This window comes from Callithrix jacchus, chromosome 4 (assembly GCF_049354715.1).
Source record: "Callithrix jacchus isolate 240 chromosome 4, calJac240_pri, whole genome shotgun sequence".
NCBI lineage: Eukaryota > Metazoa > Chordata > Mammalia > Primates > Cebidae > Callithrix > Callithrix jacchus.
The window spans coordinates 60853823-60874710 of NC_133505.1; the positions used below are offsets into that span (position 1 = coordinate 60853823).

At 48.4% G+C, this 20888-nt stretch overlaps 1 protein-coding gene across 1 annotated transcript in view; it reads right to left on the reverse strand.

Annotated features, from left to right (window-relative positions):
• Positions 1-773: 773 nt before the first annotated feature.
• The window catches only part of TRAM2 (translocation associated membrane protein 2), a 78413-nt gene continuing 58298 nt past the window's right edge, over positions 774-20888 (reverse strand). Inside the window, exons 3-11 of the mRNA XM_035295886.3 lie at positions 19902-20011; positions 19278-19394; positions 12851-12909; positions 11594-11678; positions 10878-10948; positions 9350-9454; positions 8930-9073; positions 7901-8064; positions 774-6584 (exon numbers count right to left, since the gene is read on the reverse strand). Of these exons, the coding sequence (XP_035151777.1) occupies positions 6511-6584; positions 7901-8064; positions 8930-9073; positions 9350-9454; positions 10878-10948; positions 11594-11678; positions 12851-12909; positions 19278-19394; positions 19902-20011 (929 nt within the window). The 3' untranslated portion in view covers positions 774-6510. The remainder of the gene's footprint in view (positions 6585-7900; positions 8065-8929; positions 9074-9349; positions 9455-10877; positions 10949-11593; positions 11679-12850; positions 12910-19277; positions 19395-19901; positions 20012-20888) is intronic.

Genomic DNA, 20888 nt, shown 5'->3' on the forward strand with positions numbered 1-20888 from the left:
ATACAATGAACTTAGCAGTCTCTCTAAGTCTCTCACCACTGCTCTCCACAAAACATGAAACCCTTTTGATACAGATGAGCAAAAAGCCTCAGAAATGTTAACTGCTTGAGTTCACCTAGCTTCTTACAGAGCAGGACCCAAGTCTGCAAGGAAGCTTGCCATGCAGCAGAACCACTCACCTTCACCTCAAGCAAACGTTTCTTCTTTAATTCTCACATCCCATGGGTGTCCTCAGCTAACTGCCACCTGTAATTGCACTAATCTTTTGAAATCTCTCCAGAGATGGTTCTGGTAAACACAGCAGCCATGTAAGTGACACTAGTGATCCCCACTGCCCGCCATTATTGCTAATAATGTAGATATCTTCTGGTCAGCACCAACATACCCGTTGGCTTTCACACAAATGAAACCCCATTTCCTCCAAGCTAAATAACATCATAGTATAGTAGGCGTCAAGGACAATATGCTTGCTTCTGGAGCGTCCTACCCACAAACCCCATGTTAAGGAAACACCTTTTCCAGGTTTTACCATTATGGATTCAAATAAAAATGACACTTATTACTATCCAGCACTTGATATAACACTTTCTCTCCATTCTTAATTCGAATTCCCTAATTCATATCACTACAATGGACAAATATGGGTCAAGCTATATAAGAAATGACTAATATAGTGAAAAATATTAGACGTGAGGGCTAAAACTCATACAAACTCATTTAAGCAAATGTAAACATTCACGTAAAAGCATGTCAAGGAAATTATGAGACAATTATTCCAATAATTCTCTGCCTTTTATTGTTATTTCAGAAAATATTTGATCACTTGTTTCAAAATGTACATTTTAAAAATCCATACAAAACTGTAATTTGTTTTAAAACCAGACAGAAACCGTGGAAAAATGATTTTGAAAAAAAGTTCACCAAAAGTAAAAAGACACCCCTCCCCCCAACCCTTTTCCATGAAAGCATAAATACGCCAGGTACAAATTTTCCTTGAGTTCCTTGCTGAAATTTGGTCCATATGAACAGGCTAGAGTAGAAAACAGAGAGACAGTTTGTCCACATTTGCATTATCAGTTGCTCAGGGCACCAGCAGCCTTAGTTCATCCTTCAGATGTTTTTTTAAAACAGAGGAACTGAAAAGTGAGGTTTACAGTCTCATCACATGACCACTCAAATCTGCACCCAAGGAAACCATGGTATTGTATTTACTGTCACAGCCAGAGCCTATCAGGTGAACAGGGCTACTCACCTGTGGCTGTTGCTTGGCAAAATATCCTTTCTTTCCCCATGAACAAGAAGCTCTGGAATGCTTTTAGGCAGAGTGACGGTGATGTCATGGGCACCACAACAGATCTTATTCCTGGACAATGACTTGAGCCCCATCATGAGGATGGTTTTTTCCTCTTCAACAGATTTTTAAAATAATAGACTTCTAAGATGATGCTACATGTTCCACGAGAGTGCCACAGAAACCCACCTAGGATCACGAGAATGACAGCAACAAAAGGAAAGCAACTACTATTTCTTCTGTAAGGGATGTTGACTACCCCTCCCACGGGTCCCATTTCTCCCCCAGTTGCAGGGCGTTTTAAGGGACAGAAAGGCTGTGGAAAGGACCACTGGCTGGGAGAGTTATTGCACAACCCGGAAGAGCGAGAAAAAGGTGGGCAGGCAATAGGATTGCTGCGACTAACACAAGGTAACACTGAATTAAGAGCTCGAACAGTTCTGCAATAGACATGTATGTGTTAGCACTTGAGACTGGGAAGTAAAAGTAAACACCTTTATCATATAAACTTTGGATTGAATGGGAAGCGAAACAGACTAAGAGGTTATGGTAAGTGTGCCTTTAAAAAAAAATCTAGGGGTGGGGAAAATAATGGAGAAGCGGAGTGGCAGGGCTTGCTATGTGGGGCCAGAGGGGAGTTTTCAAGGTGGGAGCTGGAAGCTCTGGGCTTCCCTTAATAGGTATGCTTGTGGTTGGGCCACCTCACTGACTTCCACAGCCACCCAGCTGGGCCAGAAGAGAACTGACAAGGAAGAAACCAAAACAAAACAGAGAACACACCACAGACCCTAATGCTGGGCAGCAACTTTGAAACATGAGGCGAAACTGTCACAATCTGTGTCCCTTTTATATTTAAGTCTACTGAGGTATGGTGTCCTTGGCTGCTTGTGACAAACAGCCCTAGAGCCCTGGCAGCTAGGGGCTGGCCACAGAGTACAAGTGAAAACCACACAGCAAAGTAAGGCACTTATTCACACACACACACACACACACACACACACACACACACACACACACACACAATCTGCTTGGGACCAAAACTCTTCAGGGTTGCCGAGCATGGAAGGCTCCCAGGAGGGTACAAATCCCAGCCCTCTTCATGGCTCTGCTCATCCAGGGAACTCAGTATGAGTGAGGCAGCTCTAACTGGTCTTCAGCCTTTGCGAGGTGGAGCTAATACTCATGGGAGAAGTGGGGCAGTGAGAAGGTGGTAAAGTCTTCCTCACTGGGACGACCTTGGGCTGGAGTGGGATCTTATCTAGGTTTTCCAGTCATCTGACAACAACTAATCCTCCAATAATCCCTAGAGTCTATTCCTGAGGAAAAGAGCCATTAGCTCGGAAGGCAGAGGGAGGAAGACCACCCCACTGTCGTGATTCACAAGCTTTCATTGCTCCTTGTTAGAGGACAGAGGCTTTAGAACATCAAGAATTGAAGTCTGTGCACTGGTGCCAGAGGCCCTTAGGCGAGAAAATTAGTTATGTGCAGACCTTCCAGCTCTCATTTCAGGCCTAGGAAATACCAGCTAGGAAGGCTGAAGCACACAAAGGAAATCCAAGCTGAGGCCTTCTCTAGGAACAAGGGGGTCGGCAACCCACTTCTGATTAAAGCATCCACGGAAGATTTTCGTTGTGGAATCTTGGGATTCTTTCACCCAACCTCTTATTAGCTGCTTAGGAAAAAAGGTCAAGGGGTAGGGAAGGAGGTCCTAAAAGAGACCCCAGAAACACATACCCACACCAAGCTTCAGGAATTCTTAGGGTCCCAGGGTTTCCGGTCAAGAGAAGCATCTGTGAAGGTGGCCAGGGCAGAGGTGTCTACTGGAGTTTCTTAAATGTTGGGAAATTATGCCTTGGGGCATGGACAGACAAGTGTCTCGGCAACCATTTTGGTCCGGGTCCAGACACACACAGGATTAGAATTGAATTGAAAGGGAGGACAGTAGCTCCACTCCTGGCTCAGCCTGCTCCCCTTTCGCCCAGAACCATCCCCTGCCTTCAAAAGGAGCACATGCAATTTATTAATAGTGCAGCTATCAAAGCCCAGATGGTAAAAATAACTCCCATCATTGCACCTCCAAGGAGGGGGAACCAGCAGCACGGATCCTTGGTCCACCAGCGCCACCTCCCTGTCCTCCCACTGCGTCTGTTGGCTTCCCCACAAATGTAAGCTATCCAGGGCTGTTGAGAGGCCACAATTGCTGAGGTAGGTTACGTCTTTTCTCCTGCTCTTAGTGCATGGTGCTGCGCTCTCAAGCTTGGAGGTGTCTGGCAGAGCCTTCACAGATGGCTTGGCACTTTGGGTCAGGAGAGAATGCATAAAACTGAAGAAAAAGCCAAAGTGGCCAAAATTAGAACAAGCTAGCCCAACAAGCTCATAGGATGAAGTGGAATTATTTCAGCTCTGACAACACAGTTTGTGTCAATCTGCCAGACTTGGCTCTGCTATGAAATAAACACGGCAGGGAGGCTGGTGGGGAGGGGGTGACAAAGCAACCTACAACTACCTTCTAATCAGCCCCCCAGCAAACATCCCTGAAGCCCAGGCTGGCAAGATGCCAGCCCCACTCATGGTCTCAGTTTTTTTGTTTTACATAAAATAAACCCTAAATACACTGAGGAAGAGAGCCTAAGTTGACCCTGGCCACTGGGCTGGTGGTACCACATCCAAGGCATGATACACTGGGAGCACGGGGAGCTTCCAAGAGACAGGGGACATGAAGTTGTGGCGTCTCTGGCATGCAAGTGTCTGGGACAGAGCAACGGAAACCTACATGCACGAGAATGAAGGTTACTTGATGGCAAGACTTCAGCTGCTCTGCTCACCACTACCTCACCAGCATCTGGCACAACCAAGCATGCCACACATATTTGTTGAAGGCACAACTCAAAAGTTTAACCTGGGCTCATTTGAAAGAGGCTTCCTGCATGTGAAAAGCCCTTCCAATGACACCGCCTGGAGAGCATGCAGGATGGGTGTTCTAGGCTAATGGGGGAAGAAGGTGGGTTTAGGAGGCTGCTGGCTGAACACTCCATTTGCAGTTCCCAGGCAAGGTGGGGAGGCTGAACTCAGTTACAGCCTAGGTCAGGGCTGTTTGACTGAAATGGTTAAGGGATCCCAGATCAGGTCTGCTGTGTTGATACCAAACTGCCCTTCTACCCATGGTTCTGCTGAGCAGCCCAGAGAAATGTCAGGAAAGGAGATGGAGAAATGAGAAATGTGTATTTTCAAACACACTGTCTCACTTCCTAAAGGTAATCAAAAGCAACCATAGGTAGTTCTTCCCATTTCTGCAACCTTATCGTGGAGAGAGATGAAGGTCTCCAATGATGGTAGGAAACAAATCCTTCAGTTACTGGGAAGTGAAAATTTATCTGTGATGTAAATGACTTGGAGAAGAGGAGTTGCTTTGATGAAGAGACCCATTTCTCCTTTTCTGAATAAAATCCAAGGTTTGGTTTCTACTGTAAGGTCAGAAAGGATCAGTATACCAAATGACACTACTATTCCTGCACCTACCAAAAACGACTGCACTTCGTCTCAGGACAGAGTTCAGAGGTTCTTAATTAGGACCTTTTTGTTTTGTTTTCTTTTGTTTTAGGAGTTTCACTCTTGTTGCTCAGGCTGCAGTGCAATGGTGCAACATCCGCCTCTCAGGTTCAAGTGATTCTCCTGCCTCAGCCTCCTCAGTGGCTAGGATTACAGATGTCCACCACCACGCCCGGCTAATTTTTTGTATTTTTAGTAGAGACAGGGTTTCATCATGTTGGCCAGGCTGGTGTTGAACTCCTGACCTCAGTGATCCACCTGCGTTAGACTCCCAAAGTGCTGGGATTACAGGCATGAGCCACCACGCCTGGCCTTAATTGGGAACTTTTTAAAGCTGAACGCCCCTTCTAAAAGTCCTCACAAGGCACCATAAGGACTTGGAGGCCTTGTCTGTAGGTGGAGGGGAGAGGAAAGAATCTGTGAGAGAAGGGGCCAGAAAGCCACCTATTATCTACCCAGAGAGTGATTCTCAGTCAGTCATGGTTTCATGCAGTCTAAAATGCTGTAGCTGTGCTCAACAAATGACAATTCCAAAGAACACTCAACAAGGGCGGCCAGATGGACAGTGGTCCAGGTGACCCTCCCTGGACATCAAGGGACCAGCATGGGGCTGAAGCCCTTGAGGCTTAGTGTTTCTGCAGCTAGAGATGAAGTCAAGGTAGTAAGTTTGGCCCCTAACAGGGCTGGCTGGCTCTGCAGGTGAGGACCAGCATATCTCAGGCAGGTTTGTGAACTGCTGTTTGGTTTGGTTTTGAATGCTTGTGAATGGCTGAAAAAGCAACGGCAGCTGGGACTGCTGGAAAAAGGCCTAGGTCGACTCCTCCATGGGTTCTGCCACCATTACCTTTCTGGAAGAGCCTGCTGCGCAGTTTGCTCTGCTCTGGCTCTAAGCAGTGGGAAGACTCGTCCTCCTTCAGCACCTCCCCCACACAACGACAGCAGGCTGGCTTCCAATCCGCAGTCAGCCACTGGTAAGCGCTCGAGGCACGGGACCCAACTGAGTTCACACCATCCTTCTGGATTGAGTTGTCACGTCCCAAAGCCAAATGCCTTGGCATATACAACGAGCAGTGGCTGCTGTGCCTCAAGATGGTACATGCAGGACTGGAATCAGCTATCTCGCCAGTTAATCAGCACCAAGGAAACTATGATCCGAGAGGGCCGCTCTCGCTTCTTCTTGCCCATCCACATGCGGACCACCGAGGGCCTGCTACCGGCCCCGGGCTTCTGACCGGCAAGTCCTTGGGGACCGACAGACAGGACTGCAATCTTAGCTCCCCTCCCATTGTAAAAATGAGACAGAAAAATGGCAAGATAAGGTGAAATTAGGAAGTAAAAAGAAAAAGCAGCATCCATGAGGGAAGAGACAGGCAAGCAGAAAGATGACAGCCATGAGAACCTGGGCTTCTGGAAAAGCCAGCACAGGACAGGAGTGAGGACAGGAGGTGGCCTGAGGGGAGAAAGAGAAAGCTTTTTGGCTTTATTGAAAATGGTTTCTGGAAGAAGAGAAAGCCAAGAAGAAAGAAAGAGAAACCCCCCACTGAAAGACAGGTTTTGGCTGTTTGAGACGGAACATCACAGGCAGGAAGGAGGAGGGAGGGAGGGGGCCTGGGCTCCTCACGCCCTGCTGGGCCCCCACCAAGAGGATTCCTGTTCTTAGCACTTTGGCCTTAGGGAGACTTGAGTTTCTTAGTCCGTGGGGAGGTTCCGTTCTCTGCCTTCACCACTCCATTTTCATGGTAACCTGGGAAGTGGAGAGAGACAAGCATACATGGTATTTCTGCTGGAACTAAGGCAGGAGAGGGGAGGGTGGGGCCAGGCCAAGGAAGGGGCCCAGGCAGCCCTGCTGCTACATGTGGATATACCAAAGGGGTGCTGGGCTGCAGCCGAACCCAGCAGACGGAAGCCAGCAGACAGCTCCCAGGACGATCCTGTCTTCCCCAGGGCCCTGGACAAGTGGCCTTGTTTGAGAGGCTTGGTCTCTGATGACTGCCCTTTTAGCAGGAGGGGCCTGGGATGACACACAGTAACTCGGCAACAGCAAGAGGCCAGCCAGCCCAAGCCTGAAACCGGGGCTAGATACTCGCCGGAATCACTTAGATGCTGTCCCAGTCCCACTGTCCTCAGTTCCTCTTAGGCTCCTGCAAGGTGTCAGCCCATTTCCAATTCAGCAAGAACTCCCAGAGCAGTGGCAACAGAAGGGAGGGAGACGAGAGGTTGCAGGAACAAGGCCTCGGGAGGATGCCTGACACTGCTCTGGCAGAAAAACTGTGCTCTTTCTATTGTTCAAAATACCTCTATGCGCCTGCTCAAAGTCAGAGGTACTAGCTGCAGTCTTATGCTCCGTGCCTCCCCCACCAGCCAGGCCTGACTCTGTGACACACCCAGCTGCGCGCGTGTCTGGTTCAAACACATAACACATGAACCTTTGCCAAGCAGGTGGCCGCCTGGAGAAAAGCAGGTGAGTCAGAAAGCAGAGCCTGGTGCAGACAGGCCCCCAGGCTGGGCAGAACGTGCAGGGCTGGCAGGGCCTGGAGACCTGCTGAAGGTGGGTGATGACTGGAGTGTGTGCAGGGCCAAAGAAGTGGGTGTCCCACCCCTGCCCCCCACCTAGCACTGTGTCACTGTGAGTCACTCCGGGAGACAGGAGGAACCAGCAAGTTGGGAGGCAGGGGCAGGCTGAGATGTACAACAAAAGGGCAGGTGAGGACATAGCCACTGTCCGGCACTGAGAATGGGCGGCAGCAGCAGCAGCACTTGGCTGGGGTCCAGAAGCCACCCTGAGGACACGCTTCCTGCCAGAGTTCCCCACCCAGCCACTGCCCTGCCCCACAGTGGCCAGGGCTCCCAGCCTAGTTAGGGCTAGCCCCACCCACAGTCTGTCCCTGGCCCATGCCCAGCCACGTGCTAGTCCAGGAGCTAGGAGCCCCAGCCCTGAGGAAGGAGAAGCTGGCAGGACTGGTCTGGGGAGCGCCCAAGAAGCCCATCGCCTTGGCTCCTCCTACCCATCCCAGACAGACTTCCCTGGCTCTGCTCTCTGCCAAGGGCCCTGGCACTCACCAGATTCCCTCTTGATGAGCCTGGCTGGTACTCTGGGTGTAGCAGGGACTCTCCGCTTTGTACTCTGCTCATTCCAGTATTCCCGCCAGTGCCGCAGCTGGGAGTGGATGAAGCGCCACATGAGCCAGGCCTGGGCGGCACACACCAGCAGCAGCACGCAGAGCCTGCAGCAGGGCAGAGGGGTGGGCTTAGGCTGGGGCTTGGGCTCACAGCCTTGGTGCTAGGTAGTACGGGGGAGAACCAGGGCCGGAGGCCCTGCAGTTCCCATGGCTCATCACCTCCACCTTCACCACCGGCCCTCTCCAATACTGCCACTATCACCAGGAAGAGTGTGTGCTTCCGTCAGTCTCTGATCCAGCAGACGTCACATGTGTCAGGGAGAAGGGAAGGAAGCGGTGATGGACGTACAGCCAGCTCTACAATCACACTACTCACATGCTGCGGGAGGGCTCTGTGTGTCTCTTTTGCACCCATCACACAGAACAAAACTAATATAAGCTCCACAAATATTGGTAGAATTCAAATGAATTTCTGGAAGAGTGGCTTCTCATTTAGCATGTCACTTAAAAGTGGGACAACCCTGGACAAATCAATCTCCTGGGCCTAGGGGCTCTGAGAAACAGTGGTTTCCTCACTGCCTTCTCATGGGTACTGAAGGCCACTGGTCAAGCCACTGAGCACATGGTTTTAGCACCCACACAGAAGAATAGGAGAATGGTATCAACTGAGAGACTGGGTGTCATGCCTCTATGTGCCACGAAGTGCCAGACAAGTGTAAGGGATTCCTATTTGGACTGCAGTCTGAGCAAACCAGGGCCGGGGGGGGAGATGGTTTGGATGGAAACAGAAGCTGCTATCTCTTCTCCCCTCAGGCCTGATATCCAGAGATTTCCAGCTAAATAACAGCATGTGGGAGACTAAAGGGTCTGCTGCCTCCAGACCTTCTGCAGAGGCTGTGCCAAGTTCAGGAGGCCCCTTGTGGTACTCAGGAAGCCCTGGCTTATCACCTTGGACTTCTGCCCAACTCACCTGCAAAACAAAGTGTTGAAGTTCCCTTTCTCGGGGTCAAATGCCTGGTTTTCCATGCGAGCCAGTCCAAAGCCAATGGCCAGCACGGCAAGGGTGAGGATGAAGAGGCGGGTAACCCCAAAAACAGCAGCCCAGGCACTGAACCTGCTCACAGAGGCAGAAGAGGGATATCAGTCTTTAGAGCCCTTGAAGGAACCTTCACCCTCTTCTCCAGAAGAGACTCTGAGTGGAAAGAGGATTCAAGGGTGGCTGGGGAAAGTGCTTGAGGGATGAGATATATTCCAGAAAAAAAACATGAGGGCACCGCCTGCAGGTAAGCAGGCAGTGTGCACCCAGGGAAGAACCCTCCAACCATCCAGGCCTCAGGGGGAAGCCCTGCCCAAGCCTCTGAGCAGACCAGCCTGCAGCAGCCCCACTTACAGTTTCTCATTGTTTTCATCTGCAAAGTAGAAGAGTCGAGCCATGTGGAAGAGGAACTCAGTTGAGTACTGCAGCAGCAGCAAGATGAGACCCAGGCGGCTCAGGCTGGGGGGAAAAAGACTAGCCTTACATTCCCGCCAAGAGGTCGCGTGGAGCAGAGGCCGTCGCATCTTGGCTCAGGCTGTCCCGTGCTGGCTGGGCTCTGTTTTCCACTCACTCCCACTTTCCCCGGATGGCTCTGCCCCATCCTTTAGGATTCAGTTCCGCTGTCACACCTTTAAGACGTTTTTCCTAATACCAATCCCCTGGCCATTCAGCTGTCCTGTCTCGGTCAGATGCCCTTGCCTGCTCCCACAGCAACCCTAGCACAGCCCTTCACAGTGCTCAGCACCTTGCACTCATCCCCTAGGCTGGAACCAAGTACATAAAAGGTGCGCAGAACACGTTTGCTGAGCTCTGAGTATAAAAATATAAAGTGTTCTTGTCTGACTTTCCATTGTCCAAGTCTTCAGAGCTCCAAGGTACATAGAGAAGCAGAAAGTGCTCCTTCTGTGTGGTCCTGTTTGTACATTCTCCCCGGTCCTTGCTACTGCTATGGTGACAGTGCATACTGACTTCTTAGACCCATTATGCATGTGACATACGAGCATCCAACACAAGGGCAAAGCTGGCATCACCAGACAGCCTTCAGCCCTCAAAGACCCATCCAGGAACGGATGCTGCCACAGGCCTCCAGAGACAGGAGGAAGAGTTTGAGAGCTCCCTCCCCGCCTGAATCTTACTAATCCAAGTCAGTCATTCGTACAGGATGCCTGCTACAACGACCTAGGAGACAACGTGCCTTGGGATTCCAAGCACCTCGGCAAAAAGTTCCAGACAGTGAGCTGTCTGAGTGCCACTCTAAGTGCCAGCCTAGAGAAAGTGCAGGGTGTTCTCCTTTACTGCATGGATAAAGCTCAAAAAAAGTCCAAATTGTCAATGACATAGCTTAATAACATCAGTATCATTCTTTTGATAAAAGAGGCTCTCAAGAACATTATAGCAACTCTTTCTGCTTCTAGAACAACCAAGGGAGACCTAGTCTCCATCTCATTACAAATCAAAAGGAAGGGAATTCCAGGGCTACGCGCTTTAGCAGTGTTTGTGCTGGACGCCATGAGGCAAGAGCATAGCTTTGGGAGGCCTTCAAGCTGCAAAGCCATGGTTCTAAGGCCAACATCCATTGGAAGTCTTCCTGGCTTTCTCTGTTGAGGGTCTTATTCTGGGTTGCAGAGCAGATGATACATACCATGTTATGGGGCTTATTACACTGAACTGTCCTTACCTATGTCTATGACTGTCTCTTCAGGCTAGAATGAACCACTGAAGATAAAGAATGTTTCATGATCATCTTTGTATTGCCAAGTCTTAGCGTGTTGCTAGGCACAGAGAGGGTGTCGATAAATGCCTGATAATTATATGACTGTGTGGATAGATGCATGGACATAAAAGGGCAACGCAATCTGGCTGGCTCCATGGTCTCACTCACTTTAAGAGGTATGCTCCAGCTATGTGCACCAGATACAGGCAAATATACTGGAGCTGGCGGGGAATTTCCTCCTGGAAACAAGAGAAGCATATGGTAAATTTGCTAATGCCCCAACTGAAGATTGAAAAAATTGAGCAGGGGGAGTGGAGGGGGATGAGAGAGGGACAGGCTCCTCTCGGCTACTTTAACACACACTCCCATGTCCCACCAGTCCCACCAGTCCCACAAGTCCCATGAGTCCCACAGTCCCACTGCCTCAGCCTGCTGAAATTCCAAGGGTAGTCAGGTCCATTCCCAATTTCAGCAGCCTTGGGTCTAGTGTCAGAAGGCAAGGTTTAGATTGAGAAAGAAGAGACAGGGACTGGGGAAGAAGGCTCTTGGAAATAATTCAGAGGGAAATTATAAAAAGCAAAAATAAAAACTATAGAAATGGCAAAGACCTCTCCTTTGACATCCAGAAGATCAGAGTTGGGTTTCCTCCAAAGTCATATGTCTGGTGGAAGAGGCAGGCAAGAAACTGACACTGGTGGCCAACACCCATGGGGGTCTACATGGGGCTTCTCCAAGAGCTGACTCAGTATGCTGCTCACCCCCAACATATTCCTATCACCACCCAACACTCCACACTTCTGGAGGAAAGGGAGGCACCACTGGGAATAGCAGGAGAGGAGTGGTGAATGAATGGTCTCCAAGAAGGGGGAGAAGTGAGCACTCACCTTCCGTACCTTCTGGAAGTATAGTTCAGGAAGTGCGTGCAGCCAGTAGGCCAGCTGGCATAGGTAGAAAAACTTCACCTGGAAGCTGGAGACAAGGGGGCAAGTCACACGGGCAGGATAGAGAAAAGTATCCCTGCAGGCGCTGGCCAAGCATGGTAGGGAAAAGCATGGGCCAAGATTCTGCCTGTAAGGAGCTGGTCCAGGAGCAACGGAGTGAGGCTGGAGACCGCTGCCTCCTGAGCCTGGGACCCTGCCTTCTCTGCTGGCCCATGCCCTTGTTCCACATACAAGACCACTAAAAGGGACACGGAAAGTCCACGGAAAGAAACAAACATGATTAAAAAAGCATAGAGAAGGAGGAATCCTTCAGCCTTGAAAAGGGAGATTACAAAGCACTGTTGATGGAGACGAGGACCAACAAATACACTGAACAACGAACGGCTCTAAGTAGCAAGGGAAAGTTCTAACTCAGCCCTACATCCTTTGCTATTGTTGCTCTTAAAGGTCTCAGGAAAGGCAGCTGGGCATCGTGGCTCATGCCTGTAATCCCAGCACTTTGGGAGGCCGAGGCGGGTAGACCACCTGAAGTCAGGAGTTTGAGACCAGCCTGGCCAACATGGTGAAACCCCGTCTCTACTAAAAATACAAAATTTAGCTGAGCATGGTGGCACATGCCTGTAGTCCCAGCTACTTGGGACGCTGAGGCAGGAGAATAGCTTAAACCCGGGAAGGGGTGGTTGCAGTGAGCTGAGATTGCACCACTGCACTCCAGCCTGGGCAACAAGAGCAAAACTCCGTCTCAAAAACAAACAAAATGATCTCCGGAAAGGCAAAGGATGGCTTCCTGAGGGAGACAGGCCCAGGTATTGCCCTCGGGGTAAACTGCTCTCTTGGCAGCATCTTAAGAGGCAGAGGATGCTGGCTCTGATGGAGCACCAGCCATAGCAGGCCAGAAGGAAAGATGCTCTGTGGATGTCAGGGGGCGTTATGGAGGGAGACGGTCCACTTCTCTATCTGTCTTGTGCAGTTGAGACACCTCCGTGATGGGAGCCAGCACAGATGGTCTTTCATCTGGGATTCTCCGGTCAAGCATGCTGAGAAGCAGCGGCTTCCAAACAAGTCTATCATCCACAATAGGCTCAGGGCATGATCTGCTCGTCAGGTCAGCAGGGCCTATGGTGTTCTGGCCACACTCTGGGACGGGAAGGCAGTGGGCCTGCTCGCTCCTCCCTGGGGCTGAGTCACAAGAATACTCACGGGAGGTGCACATGCGGGTAGTCCTCCCAGAGGCTTCTTGGGTTTGTTAAGTAGCCTTCCTGCAGTGGGTGAGAAGAGATACCATTTAGAGATATGGACATGAGACCTGCTGGGGCCCTGGGCCTGGTCCAGGGGTAGGGGATGCATCCAGCCCCCACTTGACAGAAAGAGGAAGGAACAGGAAATGTGAAAACAGAGAACTTCTCTGTGTGGGACCCCTGGTGCTTGGCTGGCTTCTTTATTGTGGAAGCTGGAGTAGGAAGGGCTGTGTTCTGAGGTCTAAAGACCTGCATCTGAAGATGAGTCTGACAAGCTAATGAGTCTCCCTACACCACAGCTGGCTCATCTGCAAAATTAAATAGAAATACCCATCCTCACAAAATTATTGTTGGAAATGAATGGGATAGTTTATGTGCCAGGGTCTAGCCCTGTGCCTGGCATGCAGGCGCTCAGGAAATGCCTCTATAATGAATAAGCAAATCCAGAATCGCCAGAATCGCCGCCCACTGGAAACATGAAGAGTCTACTTGGGCTTTTCACATCCCACTGAATAAAAAGCATGGCAGGACCCTGCAGGTCTCACCACGCAGCTGACCTCGACATCCACCACACTGTCACTACTGCCAGTTGTTTTCATTACTCTTGCAAGCCCCTTCGCACTAGGGCCTTTTCTTGCCCATCTTTAGAATTCTAACATCTAGCCCAGCACCTTATATGGGGTGAAGGAGGTACATGAAAACATCCCATCACAAAACATCTAGAAACACTAGATGAAGTCTAATGAATATTCTTTTAAATGCCAAACTGAGCTCACAATAAGAAAGGGAAACCCTCTGGGACCCAAAGGGAGAGGGAGGCTAAAAGGCAGAGCAGTAAGGTGACACTGTAGCAGCCCAGAAGGCACTACTCACAGGGCCAGGGTTTTTGTGCTCATGTGAGAACAGAAGATGGTGCTTTAGAAGGTGGAACCTGAGACCCTTGTATAAGATCAGGCCCACTGTAAGGCCACAACCTCAGAGAAAGGAAAGACTAGAAAGTGTTTGCTGACCAACACAGGGAAATGAAGATGTCTGCTCAGCCCATACTCAAGGTGAAAACAAAACCATTTATTCTAAAAATCTGCAACCTCAGGCTCACTCTGAGTTTGGAGTTGAAATATACCACCTGTGTGATCCAAAAGCCACCAAGCTAAGAAATTAGTATTAATAGTGTGGTGGACCAGCAATACCCTAGGGACATACCCTCATCCAAGGATCTCAGGATTCCCACAGATAAAACCTTGGTAAAGATGAATTTATAATCGAAGATTACAAAACACAGGAAGAAACAATCTACCACAAGCAAGAGTCAGCTGACACTACAGTAGTGCAGCTGCTTGAATAAATGATGAATGCTTTACACAATTTCTCTCTTCTGAAGGGCTCTTATTTGTCACACAGAGAAGGCAGAGCAGGTTACATTAGGATAACCTCATTTTAGAAACAGGTAAATGAAGAAACAGATAGGAAGGATCTCCTGAAATGAGAGAGTTTTTCAGTAGCACAGCTGAAATCTGAGTTGGGCCATGAATCTTCTGGTCTAATAACTTCAGGCTAGGTTGCTTCAGTAAATCAGAAAATAAACTGAGCTGCTGGTTTTGATGAGAAGGCTGGGAATCTCAAATGTTCACACTGGGATTAAGGGCAGAGGTTGTGCAGTGTTCAGAATGAGGCCAATAGGGTTGAGTAAGAAGCATTCTAGGTTATTGTCCATTAGGATCTTTAGTTGTATTTCCAAGTGAGGGCTGATCCAACCACCTTTGAGTCACTGAATGCCCTTTGATCTATCAGTATGTCTTTCAGGTAAAGTCCATAGCCCTAATCCCACAAACTTGGGCCTCCATGAGCACAATAACCTAATTGATAGGTCCAATCACTTGTCTACTACTATACTCATAGTCACCTGGATTAGAAGGAAATGATCTTACCTTGAACTTGCACGGGCTCACTTCTCACTACCACTGCCCTCCTTTCTCCTCCCTGGGTCACGCGCAGATTGAGGAATAAAAGTGGAAGAATCGAGGCACTCAGGAGATGCCATGCGTGGCGGTGGTGACAGTTGCGAGCTCTTTCAAACACACTGCCTCTATCATCTCCACCCACCCTCTCTGTCACGCACACGCCTGCCTTCGTCAGCTCTCCTGCCCTAGGCTACCTCATTCCAGTGACATCAGAGAGGTGAGAATGTCTCTTCCTAAAGAAAGCAGCAATGTACTTAACAGGAAAAATGGTACTTCTGAAACTGAGGTGGGAGAGAAAGTTTTGCCAAAAAAAAAAAAAAAAAAAAAAGGACTTGCCAATAAATGCAGCACTGAGAGCAATGTAAAGCCCAGACAATCTCGTGATTTTAAACAGAAACACCCTTGGCTTGGCCTCTTACTTAGAGATAGAGAGGTCAGAACTTTGAAGCCGACAAGCAAAGAAACTCCCCCAGAAAAATATTGCCTGCTGGTGAATGTCCAGTCCACTGGGACTGGAGGAGGAAAGGGGTCGGGGGAGGAGAGCAGTGGGAGCCAGAGGAAAAATGACTCACTGCTCTGAGAACAGCCTTTTCCAGACCTCTGTCCAGGCAGCTGTCTGAGGGAGGACTGGGGCTAGGGCACCCTCCAAGCTTAGCCACACAAAGCACCTGAGTCCACAGGGGGCCGAGTGTGACCCAATAAGACCTGAAACCCACCCCAAATCCCATTCATGGATAGGCCTCAGTGGATGGTCTGGAGAGGCTTTCCAAACTTTGTTCTCTTTTGATTCTACAAGTCCACTCATGAGCTAAGCAAAGCCTCAACAAGGTGGAGAAATTCCTCTTATTTCCCCAGCAGCCTTCCTTTTGGGAGATGAACAAACAGAACCACAAAAAGAGCAGAATTCAGACACAGCACAGGCAAGTGCTATGCAGATTCAGACATATCTTATACTACTTGACCATCCGAAAAACCATGCTCTAAAAATCTGCTCTAAAGCAACTAGTCTGTTAGTAGAAACCAGTCCTGGTACAAGCACCAGTGTTAAGAACGTTCCCTCTACTTGGTCTAATATGAAGTCCGTTATGACAAGAAGTCAGACAGGGAAGACCAAACACCAGCCCATTCTGCTTTCTCCAGTGGAGTGTTATTTTCTTTTTTTCCCTGAACAATGAATAGTCAAGCAAAGGTAGATTAAAAGTTAAAGGCTGACATTCCAGTAAAATTATTGGTGGTCCAGCCACACTCCCACTGTTCTACTTCTATATAGGCAGAGAAATGTTTCAAACACCAAAATAATACTGTTATTTCTGGTGGGAAGAATTTGCTTTTGTGAACTTCTCTATATTGTTCAGTTTTTAAAAAATAATAATTTATGGTATTTATTAAAACAATCAATTCATTACTTAAAAAAATGTTGAAGGCTAGAGAGAGAAGATGTATTTGCAGTTCATTCACTCATTCTCACAGCCAACATTTAGTGGACACTTAGTATGTCCTAGGCACCGTACCAGGGATACAGTAGTGAGCATGGTGCCTGCTAGCAAGCAACTCAGAATGCAGTGGGAGAAACAGAGGATACACAAACAAGAAAAGCACCAGCACAGTGCAGAAAATGCAAATTGGTGGGGGGGTTCTCTAAGGAGATGGTATTCAGGCAGAGACTTGGATGGCAAGAAGGAGTTGGCCATAAGATGGCAGGGGATGGAGCCCTTGAGCAGAGAAACCACCAGTGCAAAACCCAGGAGGCAGAACAGCCAGGAGTGTTAGGGCAGAGGAGACAAAAGGGGGGTTGTAGACAGTGAGATGAGACCAGCAAGGCTGGCAAGGCCCAGATCACATGAGTGGGGAGGAAAAAATAATTTCACTGAAAGTGTGATGGGGGCTTTAACCACAGAAATATATGGTTTTATTCCTGTTTTAAAAGATCCAGGTCAGGTGCCTGTAATCCCAGCAGTTTGGGAGGCCGAGGTGGGTGGATCACGAGGTCAGGAGTTCCAGACCAGCCTGGCCAACATGGTGAAACCCCATCTCTACTAAAAAAAAAACAAAATTAGTCAGGTGTGTTGGCAGGTGCCTGTAATCCCAGCTACTTGGGAGGCTGAGGCAGGAAAATCACTTCAAACCAGAAGGCAGAGGTTGCAGTGAGCTGAGATCATACCACTGTACTCCAGCCTGGTGAGAGCACAACTCCATCTCAAAAAAAGAAAAAAGATCCATCTGGCTGATCAGAAAATGGATTGGGGTGGGAGAGCCTTTCACACCCTGGTACAAGAGTAGAAACAATCTGCTTCTAGAAAAAAGATATTCAGTGTCCAGGCAAGAGATGATGGTGGCTTGGACTATACACATCAAGGTTTCTCAACCATGGCACTATGAACACTGGGAGCCAGATAATTCTTTGCTGTGGAGGCTGTCCTGTCCATTAAAGGCTATACCATAGCATCCTGGCCTCCGCCCACTAGATACTAGCAGCAGATTGCCAGATGTCCCCTGCAGGCCCAAATCTTCCCTAGTCAAGGGTCACTAGACTAGGGGTAGCAGCAAAAGCAGCAGACAGTCTCAATGTGTCTGGGAGGCAGAGCTGGCAGGAACTGCTGATGAAATGAGAGTGACAGAAAGAAGAGTCATGAAAAAATTTGCAGCGTAACAGAAAAATATGATTAAAAAAACAAGCTGTTTTTATGACTTTTACAGAACTACCTCTCTTCTTCTTCAATCACGTTCCTACCAGGAAGCAGGGTTCCGAGGGAGGAGGGCAAGGAGTTGAACGTTGTTAGGAAGAGTCCAGTTGGGGGTCACCAGAGCTTTCCATGGTCCCCTGGTCTCCATGCCTATTGAATATGTTGAGTGGGGAACTGGCTCTCCCCAGAATAAAAGACTGCCATGTGCCTCCCAAGAAAAGCCTATGTGCTCTCAAACTAATTGGCATCATGTTCAAGTCCTTGAAGAACAGCAAAGATAGAGCGGTTGAGCCTTTCACACCCTGGAAGAAGTGTTAAGCAACTTGGCTCCAGCCTCCAAATCTGGTCGCCACGTGTCACAGCTAGGGTGGAATGTCTGGGGGCGAAGTTGAAAGGATAAAAGTGATTCAGAGATGAGGCAATGCTTCCCCTGAACAGCGGTTAAACATCTTTGGTATTTTGAGGCTGCTCTGCTTCAAAGCAGCTTAGGTCTCTAGAGGTGGGCATGAACTGAATGTCAAGGGACTGGGCGTGGTCTGAAACCCAGAAGTATAGGGACTTATGTGCACAGCACCAACAGCAGGGATGCACTATTCAGACAGTGTCCATCTGCCCCAGGGACTGTGAAACAGAGTAGCCTTGCCTGAGAGGACAGAAGTCTTGGGCCCCTCATTTAAAATTCCTAGTGTTCTGCTTAGGAACGCTGTTCTGTGATGAAATGATAATAGGAATAAAAACAATGTACAAAAGGACATGTTGACTCCAGCTTTGAGTAAGAATTCAACATTCAGCTCCAGAGACAGAGTTCCTCGTGATGGCAGGGCCCATCACTCTCACTGAAAGAAGAGGAAGAAGGTGAGAGATCTGGGGAAGGCCGGAAAGGAAATCTTACAGAGGTCACAGAGTTGATGAATTTTCCAAGACCCAGGCATGGATTTCTCAGGGGGCCAGGTTACAGGAAGGTAGAGCTCCAGGTGGAGGTGGGTACCAACTCAACACTTCCTAGCAGGACAGGCAGAGTCTTGTTACAGCAAACTCCAAAGGACCATCCACATTCCTTTCTATGAGGGAACTTGCTGTATCAAAAGTCGCTTGAAATAAGAGTCCTATTATGTAGAAAGGAGGGGTAGATAAATTGTCTGGTCCTACAGGCATTTGTTGCAACGGCATTGACTCTCACAGCATTTGATGAGCTGACAGGGTAAGGCTGGCCTCATTTATAGAAGGCCAACATAGTAACGCAAAGGGTAATCTGGGCTTGGAACTCTACCTCCAACTCCAAGCTATCCTTGCTGCTTCAAAACCACAGAACCCCAGGCATACTGCAAAATTTGAGCTTGGAACTCTTCAATCTATAACATGGGCATCAGAATGAACATAAAATATATCTTATGGGGCAGTAGTTGTAGAAGGGCCTTGTAAAACAATACAGTGTTATATAGTTCCATGGTATCATCACTGTAATGTTGTATAATAATTATAACAAGTGGTGACTGTTGAACAAGATGACTCTCTCCAGTTATAAAATGGCATCTATACCATCTGGTCTCTCTCTGCAACACCATGAGGATGCAAACACGGTTTCAGTTCTAAGAAGCTAAGAAGGTTCTAAGAAACTTGCTCCCCTTAACAGAAAAAGAAAAGGAGTAAGGGGTCCTTTGCAGTCATTTGATGAACGATCCCAGAGCTGGAACCGCCCGTTGGTCTGAGCTCTCCCCCTGCAGCAGTCCTGAGAATGGCTCACCGTCACCACCACGTAGAAGCACCAAATCACTGAGGTGAGATGAAAGACGACCAGCTGTCCAGATTCATTGAACTTGCTGTGTTTGACCTTGGAGAGATGAAGCCGTTTGCTGATTTTCTAAAGAATAAAGAAAACCCCTCATATTAACATACAAATGTATCCATATTGGGCAGGTTTCAAACTCCTGTTTTCTTCCCACAAAAGGGTTGAACATCATTAGAAGTCTGCAGCTGGCCATAATCCAAGTTATCTGGTGTAAGCCTACTGTGTGCATACAGTGCCTGGTCTAAGGCAAGCATTTTGAGAAAGTGGCAAGATGAGTGTCTCTAGTCTACATGTAAACGAAACATCCCCGATTACTCTATGTGCGACAGACCCATAAGGACAGCATCTCCACACAGCTTTCTCTCTGTGTAATAAATACTGCTGTCCCATGTGCTGATTAAAGGAGGGTATGAGAGGGACCAGAAACCAAAGTGTGAGGGAAGCCCATGCAATAGGCCCAACCAATGCAAGCAAGTTGGAGGATGAACAGGTGCAGAGCTGTGGTTTCTCCAAGGCCACGTCCTCCACCCCAAGGCACCTCCCCAGCTTCTGATTTCAGAATCCAGACATGTCACTTACATCTAAAATGTACTCCTGAACCACAGCGTGCAAGATGATGGTGATGAAGATGTAGAACAAGATTGTGACCAGGTCCTTAGGGCCATAGTGGTAGTGTACGGTCTCACTGTCTGTGGAGGTAATAAAAGTCCCATCAGCATCCCTGAGGGAAGGAAATACTCCAGGACCCAAAACTGAAATGAGATGGGAAGCAAAATGTGCCATCACATGCTACCCATTTGCTATAACTCCAGACTCGGAAGAAGGTTTCTGCCCCAGAATCCTACCCACCCTCTGGTCTTAGCCCTTGGAAGCACCAATGGAGGCAGCTAAGGAGAACCAAGTGCATGGCTGTATCGTGATAGTAGTATCTCCTGAGTCTGAGCATCAGAGCACAGTGGTTAGGAGCCAGGATTGGAGATCACCAATCTCCATCACTACCTCTATCACTCTCTGTGTGGCTGTGGATAAAGGATTAACCTCTTTCAGTCTCAATTTGCTCCCCTGTAAAATGGGACTATGGTTAATGCTTTCCAAGAAAGCACAGCATGAGGGCTAAATGTGGACTCAGAAGCTGGACTCCTGAGTTTGTACTGCAGCTCTGTCCTGTGTGACCCAGGGGTATCTCCATGTGTGATCTTTCCATGCCTCATTTTTCTCATCTGAAAAGTGAGGGTAACATTTCCTGCACAGTAGGGTTATTGTGAGAATTAAATGAATTAATAAATGTGAAGTACTCCGAACAGTATCTGGCACATAGTAAATGCTATATATGTACTTGCTATTATTTTTGTTGTTGGGCTATTGTAAGGATCAAATGAGATAATTTGCTGACAACACTGCCAACAATTTACAGTAAGTCTGCAATAAATGGTGGCCTATTAAAATATGATTTAATGGTAATAAATTAGACAGCATCCCAGATATAGAAATCTAGTGAAACTCTGCTATTGCAGCCTGTGGACAGAGGAGAATCCACATCCTTGCTCCAGTCAGTGGGCAGCAGGC